Here is an 18,765-nt window from a genome sequence, read left to right as displayed (position 1 = left end):
CCGGCGAAGCCTCCTCTCCAGTACACCTGAATAAACCTTACCGGGAAGGCTGAGGAGTGTGATCCCACGATAGTTGGAACACACCCTCCGGTCCCCCTTCTTAAAGAGAGGGACCACCACCCCGGTCTGCCAATCCAGAGGTACCGCCCCCGATGTCCACGCGATGCTGCAGAGTCTTGTCAACCAAGACAGCCCCACAGCATCCAGAGCCTTAAGGAACTCCGGGCGGATCTCATCCACCCCGGGGGCCTTGCCGCCGAGGAGCTTTTTAACTACCTCAGCGACCTCAGCCCCAGAAATAGGAGAGTCCACTCCAGATTCCCCAGGCACCGCTTCCTCAAAGAAAGACGTGTTGGTGGGATTGAGGAGGTCTTCGAAGTATTCCCTCCACCGATCCACAACATCCGCAGTCGAAGTCAGCAGAACACCATCCGCACCATACACGGTGTTGATAGTGCACTGCTTCCCCTTCCTTAGGCGCCGTATGGTGGTCCAGAATCGCTTCGAAGCCGTCCGGAAGTCGTTTTCCATGGCTTCCCCGAACTCTTCCCATGTCCGAGTTTTTGCCTCCGCGACCGCTAAAGCTGCACACCGCTTGGCCCATCGGTACCCGTCCACTGCCTCCGGAGTCCTATGAGCCAAAAGAACCCGATAGGACTCCTTCTTCAGCTTGACGGCATCCCTCACTGCTGGTGTCCACCAACGGGTTCTGGGATTACCGCCACGACAGGCACCAACAACCTTGCGGCCACAGCTCCAATCAGCCGCCTCGACAATAGAGGTTCGGAACATGGTCCACTCGGACTCAATGTCCCCCACCTCCCTCGTGACATGTTCAAAGTTCTCCCGGAGGTGTGAATTGAAACTCTCTCTGACAGGAGACTCTGCCAGACGTTCCCAGCAGACCCTCACAATGCGCTTGGGCCTGCCAGGTCTGTCCGGCATCCTCCCCCACCATCGCAGCCAACTCACCACCAGGTGGTGATCGGTAGAAAGCTCCGCCCCTCTCTTCACCCGAGTGTCCAAAACATAAGGCCGCAAATCCGATGACACAACTACAAAGTCGATCATGGAACTGCGGCCTAGGGTGTCCTGGTGCCAAGTGCACATATGGACACCCTTATGTTTGAACATGGTGTTTGTTATCGACAAACTGTGACGAGCACAAAAGTCCAATAACAAAACACCACTCGGGTTTAGATCCGGGCGACCATTCTTCCCAATCACGCCTCTCCAGGTTTCACTGTCGTTGCCAACATGAGCGTTGAAGTCTCCCAGTAGGACAAGGGAATCACCCGGAGGAGCACTTTCCAGTACTCCCTCGAGTGTACCCAAAAAGGGTGGGTATTCTGAACTGCTGTTTGGTGCGTAAGCACAAACAACAGTCAGGACCCGTCCCCCCACCCGAAGGCGAAGGGAAGCTACCCTCTCGTCCACTGGGTTGAACTCAAACGTACAGGCTTTGAGCCGGGGGGCAACCAGAATTGCCACCCCAGCCCGTCGCCTCTCACTGCCGGCAACGCCAGAGTGGAAGAGGGTCCAGTCCCTCTCGAGAGAACTGGTTCCAGAGCCCTTGCTGTGCGTCGAGGTGAGTCCGACTATATCCAGCCGGAACTTCTCTACCTCGCGCACTAGCTCAGGCTCCTTCCCCCCCAGTGAGGTGACGTTCCACGTCCCAAGAGCTTGCTTCTGTAGCCGAGGATCGGACCGCCAAGTGCCCTGCCTTCGGCTGCCGCCCAGCTCACAATGCACCCGACCTCTATGGCCCCTCCTATGAGTGGTGAGCCCATTGGAGGGATGACCCACGTTGCCTCTTCGGGCTGTGCCCGGCCGGGCCCCATGGGAACAGGCCCGACCACCAGGCGCTCGCCATCGTGCCCAACTCCGGGCCTGGCTCCAGAGCGGGGCCCCGGTGACCCACGTCCGGGCGAGGGAAATCTGGGTTCATTTCGTTGTAATTCCATAGAAGTCTTTGAGCTGCTCTTTGTCTGATCACTCACCTAGGACCTGTTTGTCTTGGGAGACCCTACCAGGGGGCATGAAAACCCCCAGACAACATAGCTCCTAGGATCATTGGGACACGCAAACTCCTCTACCACGGTAAGGTAGCAGCTCAGAGAGGAGCTTTTAATACCTCACAATCAAACACTTTCATCCATCCATTTCCTACCGCTTATTCCCTTTGGGATCGCGGGGGGTGCTGGAGCCTATCTCAGCTGCGCACGGGCGGAAGGTTGGGTACACCCTGGACAAGTCGCCACCTCATCGCAGGGCCAACACAGATAGACAGACAACACTGACACTCACATTCACACACTAGGGCCAATTTAGTGTTGCCAATCAACCTATCCCCAGGTGCATGTCTTTGGAAGTGGGAGGAAGCCGGAGTACCCGGAGGGAACTCACACAGAAAGATCCCGAGCCCGGGATTGAACCCCAGACTACTCTGGACCTTTATATTGTGAGGCAGACGCACTAACCTCTCTCCCCCCGTGAAGCCCCAATCAAACACTTTTGTGATAAAATACTGAACAGATGTTTACCTTATCCCAATAAAGATCTGTTCAGTGTTTTACCATAAAAGTGTTTGTTGTTATTCAACCAGCGTTTGTGGGTGTGATGGACCCCTTGCATTTTGTGGCTTTCAATGCCTCACAATCAAACACTTTTATGATAAAAATACTGAACAGATGTTTATTGGATATGGTAAACATCTGTTCAGTGTTTTAACATACAAGTCTTTGATTGTGAGGCATTAAAAAGCCACAAAATGCAAATTTTCTGTGCAACGTTCATATTGTTGTTACTCAGCCAGCGTTTGTGGGTCTGATGGACCCCTTGTATTTTGTGGCTTTTAATGCCTCACAATCAAACACTTTTATGATAAAATACAGAACAGATGTTAACCTTATCCCAATAAACATCTGTTTAGTAGTATAACATAAAAGTGTTTGATTGTTGTTACTCAGCCAGCGTTTGTGGGTCTGATGGACCTGTTGCATTTTGTGGCTTTTAATGCCTCACAATCACACACTTGTACATTAAAATACTGAACATATGTTTATTGGGATACGGTAAACATCTGTTCAGTATTTTAACATACAAGTGTTTGATTGTGAGGCACTAAAAAGCCCCAAAATTAAAATTTTCCATGCAACGTTCATATTGTTACTTAGCCAGCGTTTGTGGGTCTGATGTACCCCTTGCATTTTGTGGCTTTTAATGCCTCACACTCAAACACTTTTATGTTAAAATACTTAACAGATGTTTACCTTATCCCAATAAGCATTTTTTCCGTATTTTAACACAAAAGTGTGTGATTGTTGTTACTCAGCAAGCGTTTGTGGGTCTGATGGACTCGTTGCATTTTGTGGCTTTTAATGCTTCACAATCAAACACTTTTATGTTAAAATACGGAACAGATGTTTACCTTATCCCAATAAGCATCTGTTCCGTATATTGACATAAAAGTGTTTGATTATGAGGCATTAAAAAGCCACAAAATGCAAATTTTCCGTGCAACATTCATATTGTTGTTACTCAGCCAGCGTTTGTAGGTCTGATGGACCTCTTGTATTTTGTGGCTTTTGATGCCTCACAATCAAACACTATTATTATAAAATACGGAACAGATGTTAACCTTGTCCCAATAAACATCTGTTCAGTAGTATAACATAAAAGTGTTTGATTGTTGTTACTCAGCCAGCGTTTGTGGGTCTGATGGACCTGTTGCGATTTGTGGCTTTTAATGCCTCACAATCAAAACACTTTTATGTTAAAATACTGAACAGATGTTTACTAGGATAAGGTAAACATCTGTTCAGTATTTTAACATACAAGTATTTGATTGTGAGGCATTAAAATCCACAAAATGAAAGGGGTCCATCAGACCCACAAACGCTGGCTGAGTAACAACAATATGAACGTTGCACGGAAAATTTCTCTGCCAGTTTCTGCATCCCATAGGGATTCTTCTTTTGTGTTTCTGCAAAAGAAAACCTGCGGTTCCCACACAAGGTTGCAACATTGTTTGTCAACACTGTGTGCTCTCATTTTCTCGCACATTTGACCTTCTGATGTTCTGTGTACCTACACTCTATCTTCCTCCTGTCTAGGCCTGCTGTGTGTGTGTGTGTGTGTGTGTGTGTGTGTGTGTGTGTGTGTGTGTGTGTGTGTGTGTGCGTGTGCATGTGTGCGTGTGATGTGGTACACAGAACATCAATTTCCATACTTTGCCCAGTGGACCCGGGCATCTTATATGTAATAGAAATGTGTCGAGGGGTGTATGGTGTGTGGTCATTAAATATGTATTTTGATATACTGTATGTTCTTCACAGAAAATGAGCCAAAGTCAGTGAGTCTCTGTTTGAAAAAATAATTAATTGTAAAATGTTTCTATTAATTAAGAATGAAAACGGATCCCACAGACCCAAACACCATACAAGGGATAATATATATTATATACTACGATTATATTATATATTGATTATACTCTGACTGATAAATATAACAAGACGATATACATGTATACAAGACTTAAAACAGCAATGTGCAAAAACAATCATCCCAATCAACAATATGTACACATAAAGCATGATTACACATACATTTTCTACACCACTTTTTCCCAGAGGGCAGTGCTTCTCAAATAGTGGGGCAGGGTGAGACTTTCAGTATTAGTGTCTTTCTTTCATTCTTGAACAATACGCAAGCCTCCTGCTAGGTGGCAGCACTGCTCGAATTAATTAAGCAAGCTCAATCCGGAAATATGACCATTGCCCAGGTCTATTGGTTGTGCAAAAACATGGTTGCATATATGAAATACAGATATCTTTTAAAGCAGTGTTTCTTAACCATAGGGTTAAGGGGTTAAGGGTTTGTTGGGCCGCAAGCGCCATCTAAAGGTCTGCCTGTTTCTCCAGGTCCCATAGAGCAGTGGTCCCCAACCACCGGGTCGCGGCCCGGTACCGGGCCGCAGAAGAATTTTTCATTAATTTTTATTTTTTTAAAAAAAAAAATTTTTTTTTTTTTATTAGATCAACATGAAAACACAATATACACTTACAATTAGTGCACCAACCACAAAAACCTCACTTTTTCATGACAAAAACGTCCCTTTTTCATGACAAAGAAAAAAAAAAACTTAAAATTTATTGACCCTTATTTAAGAAACAAATATATTATTATCATTATTATTGTTATTAATTTTGTTATAATTGATTCATTTTAGCACTGTTAAACTGTAAGTAGGCCCGCTATAGTTATTGAATATGATTAAAATCAACAGTTAATATTTGGCTTGGCTGTGGGCCCCTATGCAGTGGAAAAGTTGGGCCAAGAGGTCCAAAAAGTTAAAAACCCCTGCTTTAAAGTTGTATAATCCATACACCAGTACTTCTTATATAGTGCGGCGGGCATGATAAGAAAACATGATGCCAACAAGTGGGGCATGACAAAAAAATAATTGAGAAGCACTGCTATAGGGTTATGGGTAGGCTGGATCCTATTTCAGCTGATTTTAGGATTTGTCACCAGTCAATCACAGGACACATATATACAAACAACCATTCATATTCACATTGATGGACAATTTAGAATATATAATTAGCCTAACATTTTGGGATGTGGGTGGAAGAACATGCAAACCGAGGTGTTCAGATGGAGATTTAAACCCTAATCCTGAATGTGAGACAGACATGCTAACCACATAGCCCCCTGTGAGGCCCATGGAACACACAGTATCAGAGGATGAAATTGTCTGAATGGCGCGGACGCAGCCTCTGAGGACACACAAACGTAACATTTGCAGTCGTCATCACGACATACATGTATTGGGAGGGAAAACAAAAGAAAGAAGCAAAACTCACCTCGCCCAGGTTGAGGTTTTCGTACACGACCAGGTCATCCTGCTCCCTACACAACTTCCTGGCTCGCAACACATCCCGGACGCACTGGTGGATGAACGCGTACTGGCGCTGCAAGGTGGTCAACAGGGCACATGACGAATGTCCTTTCCTGAATGACTATTGCGAATTTGTCCACACACCTCTGTCTGCACCATGTGTGAGCGGTGGAGGCGGAGTTCAAAGACGCATCCGTAAATGTCCAACGTGTCCGAGCTGTCCGACTGCTGCAGAACCCGATCCAGGACGATGAAGGTTCCCGTGCGACCCACACCCGCGCTGACGCAGAGTAATACACCAGCATTAACTATCGTTCACGCATTTACGGAAAATACATATCTCAAGCTGCCTACCTGCAGTGGACCACGGTGGGTCCAGAACCAGGACTCCTGTAGACGTAGTCTCGGACAGTTCTGACAAACTGCACCAACGACTGGGTGGTGTCAGGGACTCCATGATCGGGCCACACGGTGAAGTGGAAGTGCCGAATGAGCCGAATGGACCTCAGATCATGCTCCTGTCCCACACACGCATATATATGTACAGCAGTACATTACCCACAATGCCACACACCTTTAAGTGCCAAGTCATGTAAACAATGATAGATCTTTACGCTGCAAATGTTGAACTCTCGGATTGTCCACTCAGGGAGAACCGACTCAGAGAGCATCCGGACAATCAGGTCTCCGTAGTAAAGGGGGTCATGGTCCCGAGGCCAGTAGTGATCGCACTTGACCTGCATGCCCCCCCCCCCCCCCCCCCCCCCACACACACACACACACACACACACACACACTTGGTTACTCTCCTAAATGCTCTAATTGGGTTCTTAACCTTTTTGACCTCAGGGCCTAACTTCTCCGCTTTATAGGGAGCCCAATAGGCACAAAACATTGACACAAAACTGACTTTGAAACAACATTGCAAAATAGTCGTATTTGTAAATGGAGACAACGTTGGCGTCTAACGTTGGATCTACGTTGTTGGTTAGGAAATTATCAAATATCAAATCAACGTCACAACCTGACAATGAATAAATGTCATCAAAAAGCATGTAGTTTCAACATTGTATTTGTGTTTGTAAAATATTGGTTGGGAAATGACCAAAATTCAATGGTCAAATCAATGTCAGAACCCAACATTGATTAAACATGGTCAAAAAGCATGTAGTTCCAACGCTAGGTTTGAGTTGACCAACTTTAGGACCTAATTTAACAAGTTCTCAATTTTGTTTTAAAGTATTCTGCCTGCTGTTTAGAGTTTAACAAGATAAACCTTGTAAAATTATATAAAAACATGTGTTAATCAAGGATTATTATCAAGGCTTATTAGGTCATGCTGATTAAAAAAATAAATACTAATTAAATATTCTGCAAAAGAATAGACTCATAAAAACGGATGAAAACAATTTTACATACAGTTACGAAGTGCTAATACATAAAAAAATAAAAATAAATTAATAATGAATATAATAATATATGATTGTGGAATAAACTGTTTATACGATGTAAGTGCAAATGAAAATAGAGCTCCACCACTTCGGCCATATTTTTTGCGCTTAAGGAATGAGCTCCAGACTTTTTGATGTAATCACTACTGCCACACGTGGTGGAAAGGTGCATTACAGCTAAGTACCGCTGCTGTCCGTAAGGATCACAGCTGAGAAACTGATATTTTTTGGTGGCCTAAGAATGGCTAAGACACACTGTTTTAACGTGTTTAGTTTTTGATTGATAGATTTAAACTTTTGTTAGTAGATTGCACACTACAGTACATATTCAATACAATTGACCACTAAATGGTCTAAACGGGGTCCACGTAAATCAATTCATGGTAAAAACATGCCAAAAACACAGAGGGCTTTGTCCTAAATGTGAACAACTCATTAATGAGTTGTGTGTTTAAATATTACCCAAAGTCTGTACTATAGTTTGTCATGTATGTATTAAGTAAATTTAATATTTTGATATATGCTTATATTAGTAAGCTAGTTATTACTAATACATTATTAGCTATTTGATATTATAATCATTGTAATAATACAATTATAACATATTAATATTTATATATCATTTTTTTTAACCCTAAAGTTGATTTGGAGTTCATGAATTGCACTATGATGACTTAATTACCCGGCCTTTCTCCACACACTGTGTGACCATCACCACGTTGTGCACGTTTTGCTCCCACACCATCTTCCAGAAGTCATCTTTGGTTCCTGGCAGCGGGCCCTGGGTGGCGATGTACTCCCGACGGAAGTTGTTTCCCTAAAGCACAACAACAAGAAGTCAGTTTGTGAGGAACTGTCAGCTTCATAATGTGGGTGTGTGTGCGTGTGTGTGTCTCACAGGGATGTAACTGGCGTTGATGTAGTCAGAGCAGGGGTCATCATCCACATACGACAGCTTCACTCTTGTTGAGTCGTCTGCAAGCAAACGCTCAATGACCACGAGACCCCAAAGTGTGTGTTTGTGTGACAGACTCACAGGGCAGGATGTTGTTGTATCGGTTTTTGCCGCGGTTCTCCGGTAGCAGAGCTGAGTCCAGCGGTTGGTTCCGACCGACGTCCTTTAGGCTCTGACATAACAGCGTAAATATATATATATAATACATCAACAGGTGTCACAATATGACGCATGTAGCGATAGAGACAAGGGCGTCACCTCATACTCGCCAGAAAGCAGGAAGCGGGCATCGGCCTGGAGTTTGTTGTAGTGATGCTCAAAGTCGGCCACTCTGATGGGGCTGGTGGAGCAGAGCGAAAGTAAGTAACTACCAAAAAAGTATAACTCAAAGAAGCATTTTTTTTCTCTTTATACCTGAACATCTGTCGACGTTTCCTATAAGAAAAAATAAGTAACTTTTAGTCTTTTTTCATGACATCATTAGTGGATGCAGTGAACTAGTGAGTACACATTTTAGCTGTTTTTTCCAGTATATCTTGTCAATGGACAACACTATAAACATTTAGAATAGTCAGTGTGCAGCTTGCATAGCAATATAGATTTAGTCTGCAATTAAATGAGTCTAATGAGCCGGCAACACAAGTGAGTGAGTGCCGTGCTGACAGACAACTTACTGCTGCAAAGACAAGTCACATGATCTCACCCTCTAACACCCAGGTGACCCCGCGGCGACGGTCGCTCTCTCATCACACACATGTCGACTGTTGCTCTCTCCTGCACACTTTGGGCCACAGAATGCATGAGACTTACCTTCTACGTGAGAAAAGGCCCAGAGTGAGAGGAACTCACACTTTGCGTGCGTTGCGCCTGTAGACGACCAGCGCTGAGACTATCGCAATGGCGGCCATCAGGATGATGGCGGCGCTGATGCCCTCTATGACGCCGCTTTGAGGGTCTGCCAGAGAGCACGCTTGAAATTAAGGGTCATTTGTGCACACGCATACAAGCTTATTCGCCGCTGACCTCACCTGTTGCCGTGACGACAGGTTGCGATAGGAAGGTGTCGGCGTACAACGGCGGAGAAGAGTCGTCAAAGAGTTGTGTGAACGCTCGAACACTGAGCCTAGATGACACCATTGATATTTGTGATGATGGAGTGCATTGCTATTGTGTGTGTGTGTGTATCATCACCTGTACGCAGTTTTGGGTCGGAGTGGTCCGTCGCAAAAGTGCCGCATGCCAGCCCGTAGGTCAGAGTGCAGGTCTGGGCGGTCACAGGACCCTCCCAGTGAGTCCATTCCTGTCCCCAAAGTGATGTCAAATATGCAGGCGTCGTTGGAGCTACTGGCAAAGACGGCTGTCTGGTAGGCCCGGATGGAACTGTTAGAGCTGTAGTCCACATAGGAGGGCAGTGGGTGGTGCTGTTCTGGCTGCTCGCCCTCCACACCTTCATTGGACCACAATTTGTATAAAAAAGGAACTTAGCAACTGCGAGCACTTTTTTGTGACTATTTTGGGATGCTAGAAGGCCACATGTTGCTATCTAGCAAGGAAATAAGAGCAAATTGTTCCCTTACCTTTGGACTCGGTCACTAGCACGGTGAAGAACTTAACGGCACCGTTGACGTCGCTGAACCAGCTGCAGTTGAACGTGAAGAAGATGGACGACTTGGTGACCAACGCTGACGTGACGTCCACTCGAGTGGTGAGAGGGGGTACAGGAGGACCTGCAGACAGTTTTATGACAAAGTTAACTTTCAGGTAGCAACTCCACCACTTTGGACTAGTCCCGTAACTTACGGTCTATCATGGTGGCAGCGGTGCCCTGCGCCACCTCGCTGGTGCTGGTGTCAGACATGACTTTGACCCAAACTGTGTAGCGCTTGTGAGGCTCTAGCTGGGTGATTACATAGGCGGTGGAGAGGCGGCCTGTGCGGCGTGAGTAAACCAGAGTCTGTGAGCCTTTGTGCACACATTCAATGGTGTAGGAGTCAAAGTCAGCCTCCGGTGGCACCCAAGAACAGGAAATAGAGGTGGAGCTCTGAGGGTGGCAGTGCAGGCCTTGAACGGGTGAAGGCTCTGTGGTACCAAAACAAGATTAGCAAGTAGAAAAGTGACTTCTCATTCACTTTGAGGTCAAGAGGGCACGTACTGGTGCGAATGCTGCGTTGGAGGGGCAGACTATAGGAGGGCTTGGCCCCAAACTGCATGGCCCCGCTAACAGCACGCAAGGTGATGTTATATAGCCGTCCAGGGAACATCCCTCTCAGGATTCGACTGCCGGACGTACGACTCTCGTACGGGTTGATGATGGTCACCCGGTCAAGCGGTGTCCACTGCAGGTCAAAATCGTCGTAGTCAGAGTCAGGGGGGGCAATCCAGGTTACCTCCATGGAGGTGTTGGTCACCCCTCCGAACAGGAATGATCTTGGTGGCCTGGGAGCTTAACGGGACATACACGGTTACTGCTCAGGTGACCTTACAGTAACAAGTCTTTGCATCACACCTGTCCTGGCCTGAGTACTAGCGCCATTGGCTAGCTCACCGCTGCGACTCAGCACCTCAGCGCGGTACAGTTGTCCAGGCTTGAGGTCACCGAAAACAAACTCTGTGACATTTGGCAAAAGCTGCTCCTGTGTTTGCAGTGAGCCATCGGGGCCATATAGCGACAGGAGGTACCCGCTCACGTCGCCCTCGCTTTGTCTCCAGTCCACTCGCAGGCGGTTCGACTGATTCCCACTATGAGCTCGTAGAGACGTGACTGCTGCTGGGACTGGGTGGAAGAAATAGATGGGATGATGGTGATGGTCACACAATTTGATCCAAACTAATGTTCAGAGTTGTAACACCTGTGTTGGTTTAAGTTTTGTCATCCATCCCTCACCTGTTCTGGCCCAAATGCTGGAGTCATTGCTTTGTTCACCACTTCGAGTCACAACCACCATCTTGTATGCAGAACCGGGTCGGAGGGCCTGGAAAGAGCACTGTTGGCTGGAAGGAGGAACCCGGCGTCTCACGTGCAAGGCGTTGTCGTAGCCATAGAGTAAGATGTCGTACGAATCAAAGTGACCCACTGGCCGACTCCACTGAAATGACAGACTGGTGGTGGTGTTGCTCTTCACCAACAGGTGGGTGGCAGCCGCAGGTCCTGACAGGTAGAGGAAGCTAGTCAAACCCTAAATATATATAATGTGACGAAAAAGTGGCTTAGCTGCACAAATAGGATGTCTGTACATACGTGTGCAAGCCTCAGCGCTGACCACAATGCTTTGGAGTCCACCGCTGATGGTCTGGACTAGGAGGCGGTACTTCTTACCCTGGGTGAGACTGTCAAACATGTGCTGGGTGCACGTGGGGGGCAGCGTGGCGTTCACTAACACGATGCCCTGCTCTTCAAGCAGCTGCAGGAAGTAGCCGTCAGACACGCCCGCAGCTACCTGCCAGCTCACCTGAAGGCTGCTGGTCCCGGCCAGGTTCTCCACCTGTAGTGCTGTCACTGGCGATGGGACTACACACAGGACACGGATGTAATGTGACCAGAACACAAGTAGCACATCTGGGTTGGCCTGGGCCTCACCTGTGCGTCCCTTGGCCGTGTCGTTGTTAGAGAGTTCGCCGCTGAATGCCTGCACAGTCACTTCGTACAGCTGACCGGGCTGCAAGGAGCCGAAGACCACCTGGTTTTGATGTTTGAGGACGGATCGCAAGTCCAGTTGGCGGTTCTGTCTGTACAGAACCACGATGTATCTGTCCACGTCGCCTTGACCCGGCGTCCAGCTCACCTTTAGACTGCCGCTGTCGCCACCATTACTCACGTGGATGTTCTTTGCTTGACTGGGAACTAAACAGGAGAAAATAAAATTGTGTATGTAGGTGTGAAATGCATGTTGGAATAATTGTGCAGTCCTGTGTTTCCAGTTTGTTCTCCCAACCTGTCCGTCCCTCAATGAATTGAGTCCTCTGGTTGGGGCCACTAAAGGTGGACACAAGGACCTTGTAGAGGCGTCCAGGTGTGAGTGAAGACACCACACACTCCCCCATGCCACTGCCAAGGGTGAGTGGGGGGAACACTTTCATGTCATTAAAAAGCAGCTGCACTTCGTAGTGATCCACGTCACCTGGGGCCGGCGACCACGCCACCTGAATATCCTCTGAGGTCCGTTTAGCAACACATAAGGACCGCACGGCCGCTGGGACTGGAAGACACAAAAAAGGTGAATTGCTATTGTTTAGTCTTAACAAAAGTTGTGCGTGAATGTTAGCAGATGACATCACCAAAGAAAGAAATTGAGCACTCACATGTGCGACCATAGGTAGAAGTGGTGGTCTCGTAGATCCCGCTCCAGGTGCTCACCACTACTGTGTAGAGTCGACCTGGTACCAGACCATGAAAGACGCATTCATTCTGCGTCTTTGGCACTGTCTGGTTCTGCAACACAACATTGTTGTGCTTGATGGACACCTGGTACAAGTCAAAGTCTCCTGAGGCAGGACGCCAGTACACCTTCAGAAAGTCATCACGAGCCCCATGTGTCGCTGTGGGGTTCTGGACCTTTGAGGGTTCTGAATAACGACAAACATTCAAAGAAAAACGTTTCACCTTAACATTTTAAGTAGTTTGATGCAGGAGCACCACTGAAGGATCACAATGAGAAGTGCGCATTTTCCGTGTGCGACTCACGTGTCCTCTCCAGGACAGAAGTAAGGTTCTGGAAGGTTCCACTGCGAGTGCCAATGGAGATGTTGTAGAGGCGACCGGACACCAGAGAGTTAAAAACGCACTCGTGGCTCGATTTAGAGACAACGAATGTGTGAAGCATCTTGTCTTGGTCCCTCAGGGTCACCAAGTAACTGTCCACTTCACCTGGAGCAGGACGCCACGACACACTTAGGAAGTCCATGCGGCCATTGTTACTGACGGTTACCTCACCAACTGCAGCAGGGACTGAGAAGACCAGAAAACCAACTGGAAGTTTAAAAGTTTGCTTCTGTTGTTATTGTTTGGAGTGACTGACTAGTCTTACCTGTGCGTCCCTCTGCCACAGATTGTCTGGACATACGTCCTGCTCGGACGGTGGTCACCACCACCCTGTAAAGAGCGCCGGGCCTCAGACCCCGGAAACTGAGGCTGCTAGCGACCACAGGCACACTTTCGTTCTTGATGACGCTGCCTTCGTGGACCAGCAGTACAAGATACAAGTCCAGGTCCCCATTGGCTTGGTCCCACTGGGCCAGGAGGCTCTCGGTGCTTCCCAAATTAGATACCTGCAGCCTGTTGACCTGAGACGGAGCTAAGAGACACAATAAAAATGAGGTATACATTTTTAGTTATCCAGCATAACAAAAATCTTACTTGTCCATGTGTTGATAGAAACAGAGCTATTAAGGTTGCCACTTCTGGTTGTCACGGTGACAGGGTACAGACGCCCTGATGTCAGCTCGCTAAAGGTGCAACCTTTGGCCTCCTTGGGGAGGAGCTTCTGAATTAGGATTGAGTGCATCTCGCCTTGTTGGAGGATTGCCGTGATACCATCCCACTCGCCTAGCGGACTATGCCACTGGATGGTGATGGTGGACTCATCGGCACGATGGACAAGTAGCTGCTGAACAGGCTGAGGAGCTACGGTGTAGAAGGCGACAGTTAACAAAATTATGTCTTCAGTCCTTTCATAAAAGGAAGTGAAAGTAAAGAACCAAAAGAAGCCAATTAGTAAACAAACCCAGTCGTCCTTGGCAGCGCGCGGTGTTACTCAAAGTTCCACTGTGCACTGTGACCTCCACGCCATATGCTCGGCCCGGTACTAGGCCCAGGCTGGTGACGGAGAACAAGTAGTGCTTACTCAGTTTGCTGATAGTTTTGTTAACCAGAACTTTCGATCCATTCCACAGTAACACGTTGTAGTTGTCCCAGTCACCGCTGGGTGGCAACCAGGTGAGACTCAAACCAGTGCCGTCAGACAGCGGCCAAGCTGCGAGCTCCGATACCGCACTAGTAACTGAAACAAAAAAATCAATGCTTAAGAACTGAAAATTTTATTATTTTTTTGTAGATTGACACTTGTGAATGACTTGCATGGTACCTGTTGCTGCGCTAGTCCTGGCCTCAGCAGTTCCTCCTTTTGTTTGGGTTTGCAGCGACAGCTCATAGTGGCGCCCAGGAGTCAGGTCCTGGAAAACGGCCTGGGTCACATTTGGACTCAGTTGCAGCTGCAGGGGGACCGCACCATGGGCTGATAGAGTCGCATGGTAGAAGTTAACACCACCTGCAGGCGGGAGCCAGGAGGCACGTAGCTGTTTTGCAATCCCGTTGTTTTCCAGCTTCAAGTGGGACACAGGGGCAGGAGCTTAGGTGGACCAGAGAGACGATTACATTTGCAGGCCATGTAAAAAAACGTGACGTTTTACCTCACCTGTATTTGCCAGCAGGTGCAAGGGTGGTGCACTCTTACCGCCAGCTTTTGCCACCACGACCACCTTGTACTGGGTCCCAGGGACTAGAAACCCGAAGGTCGACTGGGGAGTCGCACTTCCTGATACATTCATCCTGTGGATGGATCCGGAACTGGATTCCATTAGAGTGACGTCGTACCAGTCCACGTGACCCTTGGATGGAAACCAGGACACAAGCAGGCCCAACGAATCATTGGGATCTTTGTGGACTTCCAGCTGAGTCGGACCAAGCGGGTCTGCCAGAGGACACAATAATTCACAGCTGCTACCCTTTGACTCTTTTACTTTCAATAAAATAAATCATCAGACCCATTAATCGGGTCTGATGATTTAGACTTAGTTAGTTTCCTAGTCCTGGTCAAGTCAGTGAGTCAAACACGTACTGTCTATAGGATGTAAAAATAAGCTCGGCTGCATTTAGGACTAATCACTTCAGAGGAAAAGTGAGTACTGCTTAACCTCACGTCAACAACAATAGAACAATGGAAGACAGGAAGTCTTCCGTCCTCTACAAACGCACTTATATCACGACTGCAGGAAGTACAGTCTTGAAGGAAGGACACTTTTTATGATACAGTCTTTCTGGAAAGGCAAAGTTTCCAATGGAAATATCATTTATCCTCCATGGTTTTAGCCTGAAGGCGTAACGAGACGAAAACTGAGACTCAACAAAAAGCAGAGTGAAGAGCACATTCTGGTGGCTATGCAAACCCATGACAAAACAACATTTCCACATAATGGTCAAACATGACAAGATTGCCTCTTCTTACCTGTGCGCACAGACACATTGCCTCCCTCTCCATCCACAGCCGAGGTGACAGTCAGGTGGTACAAAGTCCCCGCCATCAGCGATGCAATCTCACAAGTGAAGGTGTAACTGAGCCTCCGAGTCGGCTCACACTCAGTAACGCTGTTGTGTGTCACCGCTGTGAAGCTGGAGCACAAACGTGTTGTGCTGAACGTTAACACGATTGAGTCCACTGTGGCCTTTACCAGCGTGAAGTTAGCGGTGCAGCTTGACCCCGCGGTCACAGATGTTGTTGAAGGCTTGGACACAGGGATGGGTGAGGTTGAGGGTGTGGTTATAGGTGAGGTTGAAGGTGTGGTTATAGGTGAGGTTGAAGGTATGCTTTCAGATGTTGAAGGCAGGGTTATAGGTACAGGTGTGGTTGAAGGCATGGTTACAGGTGAAGTGGTCCGTGTTGTCTCAGGTGTGGTTATAGGTGAGGTTGAAGGTATGCTTTCAGATGTTGAAGGCAGGGTTACAGGTACAGGTGTGGTTGAAGGCATGGTTACAGGTGAAGTGGTCCGTGTTGTCTCAGGTGTGGTTATAGGTGAGGTTGAAGGTATGCTTTCAGATGTTGAAGGCAGGGTTACAGGTACAGGTGTGGTTGAAGGCATGGTTACAGGTGAAGTGGTCCGTGTTGTCTCAGGTGTTAAAGTTTTGGTTACAGGTATAGGTGAGGTTGAAGGTGTAGTTAGAAGTGTTGCCGAAGTTGTGGTTTCAGGCGAGATTGAAGCCAAGATTATACTTGTGGTTGAAAGCATAGTTGCAGGTGAGTTTAAGGTGGAGTTGACAGGTGAGGTTGAAGGAATGGCTACAATTGTTGGTGATGGTGCGGTCAAAGGTGAGTTTGAAGGTACAGTTGAGGTTAAAAGCACGTCTACACGTGAGGTTGTAGGCAGGCTTACAGGTGTTGTTGAAGGTATGTTCACTGTTGAGGTTGAGGACATTGTTACAGTTGTTATTGAAGGTATGTTTACAGGCGAGTTTGAAGTCCTGATTACAGTTGCAGTTGAAGACATTGGTACAGGTGAAGTTGAAGGCGTGGTCACAGATAAAGTTGAAGTTGAAGCCATGATTATAGTTGCGGTTGAAGGCATGCCAACAGGTGAGGTTGAGTGTGATGGTACAGTTACAAGTGCAGGTAAAGTTGAAGGCATGTTCACAGGTGAGGTTAAGGCTGTAGTTACAAGTGTTGTAAAAGGGTTGTTTTTAGTTACAGGTGAAGTTAATGGGGTGTTCACAGGTGAGGTTAAGGCTATAGTTACATGTGTTGTTAAAGGGGTGTTTTTAGCTACAGGTGAAGTTGATGGGATGTTCACAGGTGAGGTTAAGGGTGTGGGTACAGTTGTTGTTGAAGTTATGTTTACAGGTACAGATGAATTTAAAGACATGTTCACTGGTGAAGTTGAAGGCATGGGTACAGTTGTTGTTGAAGGCAGGGTTACAGGTAAAGGTGAAGTTGAAGTTGAAGGCATATTCACAGGTGAGGTTGAGGCTGTAGTTGTTGTTGAAGGGGTGTTTTTAGTTACAGATGAAGTTGATGGGATGTTCACAGGTGAGGTTAACAGGGTGGGTACAGTTGTTATTAAGGGTTTGGTTATAGGTACAGGTGAGGTTGAAAGCTTGTTCACAGTTGTTGATGGGGTGTTTTTAGGTACAGGTGAGGTTGAAGCCATGTTCACGGGTGAATTCGTAGTTACAGGTGTTGTTAAAGGGTTGTTTTTAGGTACAGGTGAGGTTGGAGCCATGTTCATGGGTGAGTTCGTAGTTACAGGTGTTGTTGAAGGGTTGTTTTTAGGTACAGGTGAGGTTAAAGGTGTAATCGCAGATGTTTTTAGGGGCGTGGTTAAAGGCAATCCACTGAATTCAGTCGCTGTTGTTGTGGGAGTGGCTAGCCTGGCTTTGACACATGCAGACCGCGCTTGTCGACACGCTGATATTGGTGGTATGACTGTTGAGGCGCTGTCTGTCATTTCGGATCTGAAGTCATATGACCCATGTGACACGTCAGGTGGCTTCCTAGACTTTGTTGGCTGTGGAGTGTCTGAAAAGTGTGGCGAGGAAGGTGCCAAAGGGGGCAGCATCCTGGCGGTGGATGCGCCTAGCGTGGAAAAGGTCCCAACTGTATCAGTCGACCCTTGACTCTGCTCCAGCAATGAAGATGAGGAGGTCTCATGTTCGCGTTGCGATGGTACATCGGTAGACCAGTTGTCTGGAATTGAGTTTGAAGGGTGGCTAAGTTGCGTCGACATCGGCAAATGTCCACCGGCTATGACATTTGACTCTTGTGGCATCTTTGAAGAGGAGAGAGTGGAAGTGTGTCTTTTGTCTGAAACGTAATGAGAAACTGATTGTTCTACTAGAGGGCGCCACTTTTGAAAACACTGCACTGTATTTGAACCTAAAAACAAAACAATCTACTAAAAGGCTGTCGTAGATTATTATTAGTAGAAATAATCAAACAAGATGGACTTAACCATTTCGTTTTTCAGATATTTGACATTAAGCCAATTCCTTAAAACAGTGTCACTTGTGCTATAGAGCATTCATCAGCTGCTTGTATTCATAATTAATACAAAAATAGTGTACTCACAAGCAGTAGTGACATTGAGCAGAAGAAATAAAACCAAAAGAGGAGTATCCATGTCTACTGTTCACTCACAACTGAACACTGACTACATTTCTCACACCAGCGAACAGGCGGTAACTTTGTGACAGGAAAAAGTCGACCGCCACGTTTCCTTCCATTCAATTCTTCTACGCACACCGTTTTACACGGCAGGAAATACCATTGGTCATCACACACAAACACAAGGACGGACACTGCAGGGCAATTTAGAGCCTCTAATGGAGCTGACTTTAATGTTTTTGGGGATAAAAGAGTTGTGTAGTTAGAGTGCAGCATGGAGAACATGTTCATCCATACATCTACTATACTGCTTAGTCTGTTTAGGGTCATGATGGGTAAGCTGGAGCCTATCCCTGCTGACATCCTGTCCTCTTGGGCTGGAGGAAAGGGAGGAATATCCTGACCTTCACACAAGTCCGTCTGGAAAAACAAATTTGCTTCTTTCCAATAATATCCTATACGATTTAAAAAATACATAAATAGTGATGGTTTAGTGTACCTGGGTGACTTACTTTCAATATTTAGGTCTTTGATTTAATTTGGATAAACTATTAGGAGTTTCGACAAATAAGTCGTATTAAGATATATGAA

General features: G+C 46.8%; 1 protein-coding gene across 1 annotated transcript; it reads right to left on the bottom strand.

The window, feature by feature from the left end:
* Positions 1 to 4,361: 4,361 nt before the first annotated feature.
* On the bottom strand, positions 4,362 to 18,270 carry LOC133549357 (receptor-type tyrosine-protein phosphatase beta-like). Its single transcript, XM_061894697.1, has 31 exons — positions 18,139 to 18,270; positions 15,529 to 17,874; positions 14,719 to 14,994; positions 14,389 to 14,652; positions 14,029 to 14,304; positions 13,662 to 13,928; positions 13,333 to 13,599; positions 12,990 to 13,253; positions 12,608 to 12,871; positions 12,241 to 12,504; positions 11,886 to 12,149; positions 11,547 to 11,816; positions 11,193 to 11,456; positions 10,815 to 11,081; positions 10,461 to 10,751; positions 10,109 to 10,387; positions 9,886 to 10,035; positions 9,500 to 9,755; positions 9,337 to 9,431; positions 9,158 to 9,263; positions 9,012 to 9,089; positions 8,723 to 8,743; positions 8,567 to 8,648; positions 8,390 to 8,480; positions 8,252 to 8,328; positions 8,036 to 8,170; positions 6,517 to 6,639; positions 6,257 to 6,420; positions 6,047 to 6,182; positions 5,868 to 5,975; positions 4,362 to 5,780 (listed from the first exon to the last, which is right to left on the bottom strand). Exons 1-31 carry the CDS (start codon positions 18,188 to 18,190, stop codon positions 5,742 to 5,744), a joined length of 7,836 nt encoding a protein of 2,611 aa, XP_061750681.1. The 5' UTR covers positions 18,191 to 18,270; the 3' UTR covers positions 4,362 to 5,741.
* Between the last annotated feature and the right edge of the window lie 495 nt (positions 18,271 to 18,765).

The sequence above is a fragment of the Nerophis ophidion genome, linkage group LG03 (genome assembly GCF_033978795.1).
Source record: "Nerophis ophidion isolate RoL-2023_Sa linkage group LG03, RoL_Noph_v1.0, whole genome shotgun sequence".
Taxonomy (NCBI): domain Eukaryota; kingdom Metazoa; phylum Chordata; class Actinopteri; order Syngnathiformes; family Syngnathidae; genus Nerophis; species Nerophis ophidion.
Note: the sequence above shows the minus strand (reverse complement) of the source record. Positions and strands in the feature narration are given on the sequence as shown.

Bases quoted from the DNA above. Each gene is read 5' to 3' on its own strand.
- LOC133549357 (XM_061894697.1), bottom strand. From the start codon at position 18,190: ATGGATACTCCTCTTTTGGTTTTATTTCTTCTGCTCAATGTCACTACT. The intron at 8,744-9,011 runs GTGAGATCATGT...TTTTTCTTATAG, and splicing joins GGTCACCTGGGTGTTAGAGG to GAAACGTCGACAGATGTTCA. The intron at 8,649-8,722 runs GTATAAAGAGAA...CTGCTCCACCAG, and splicing joins AAACGTCGACAGATGTTCAG to CCCCATCAGAGTGGCCGACT.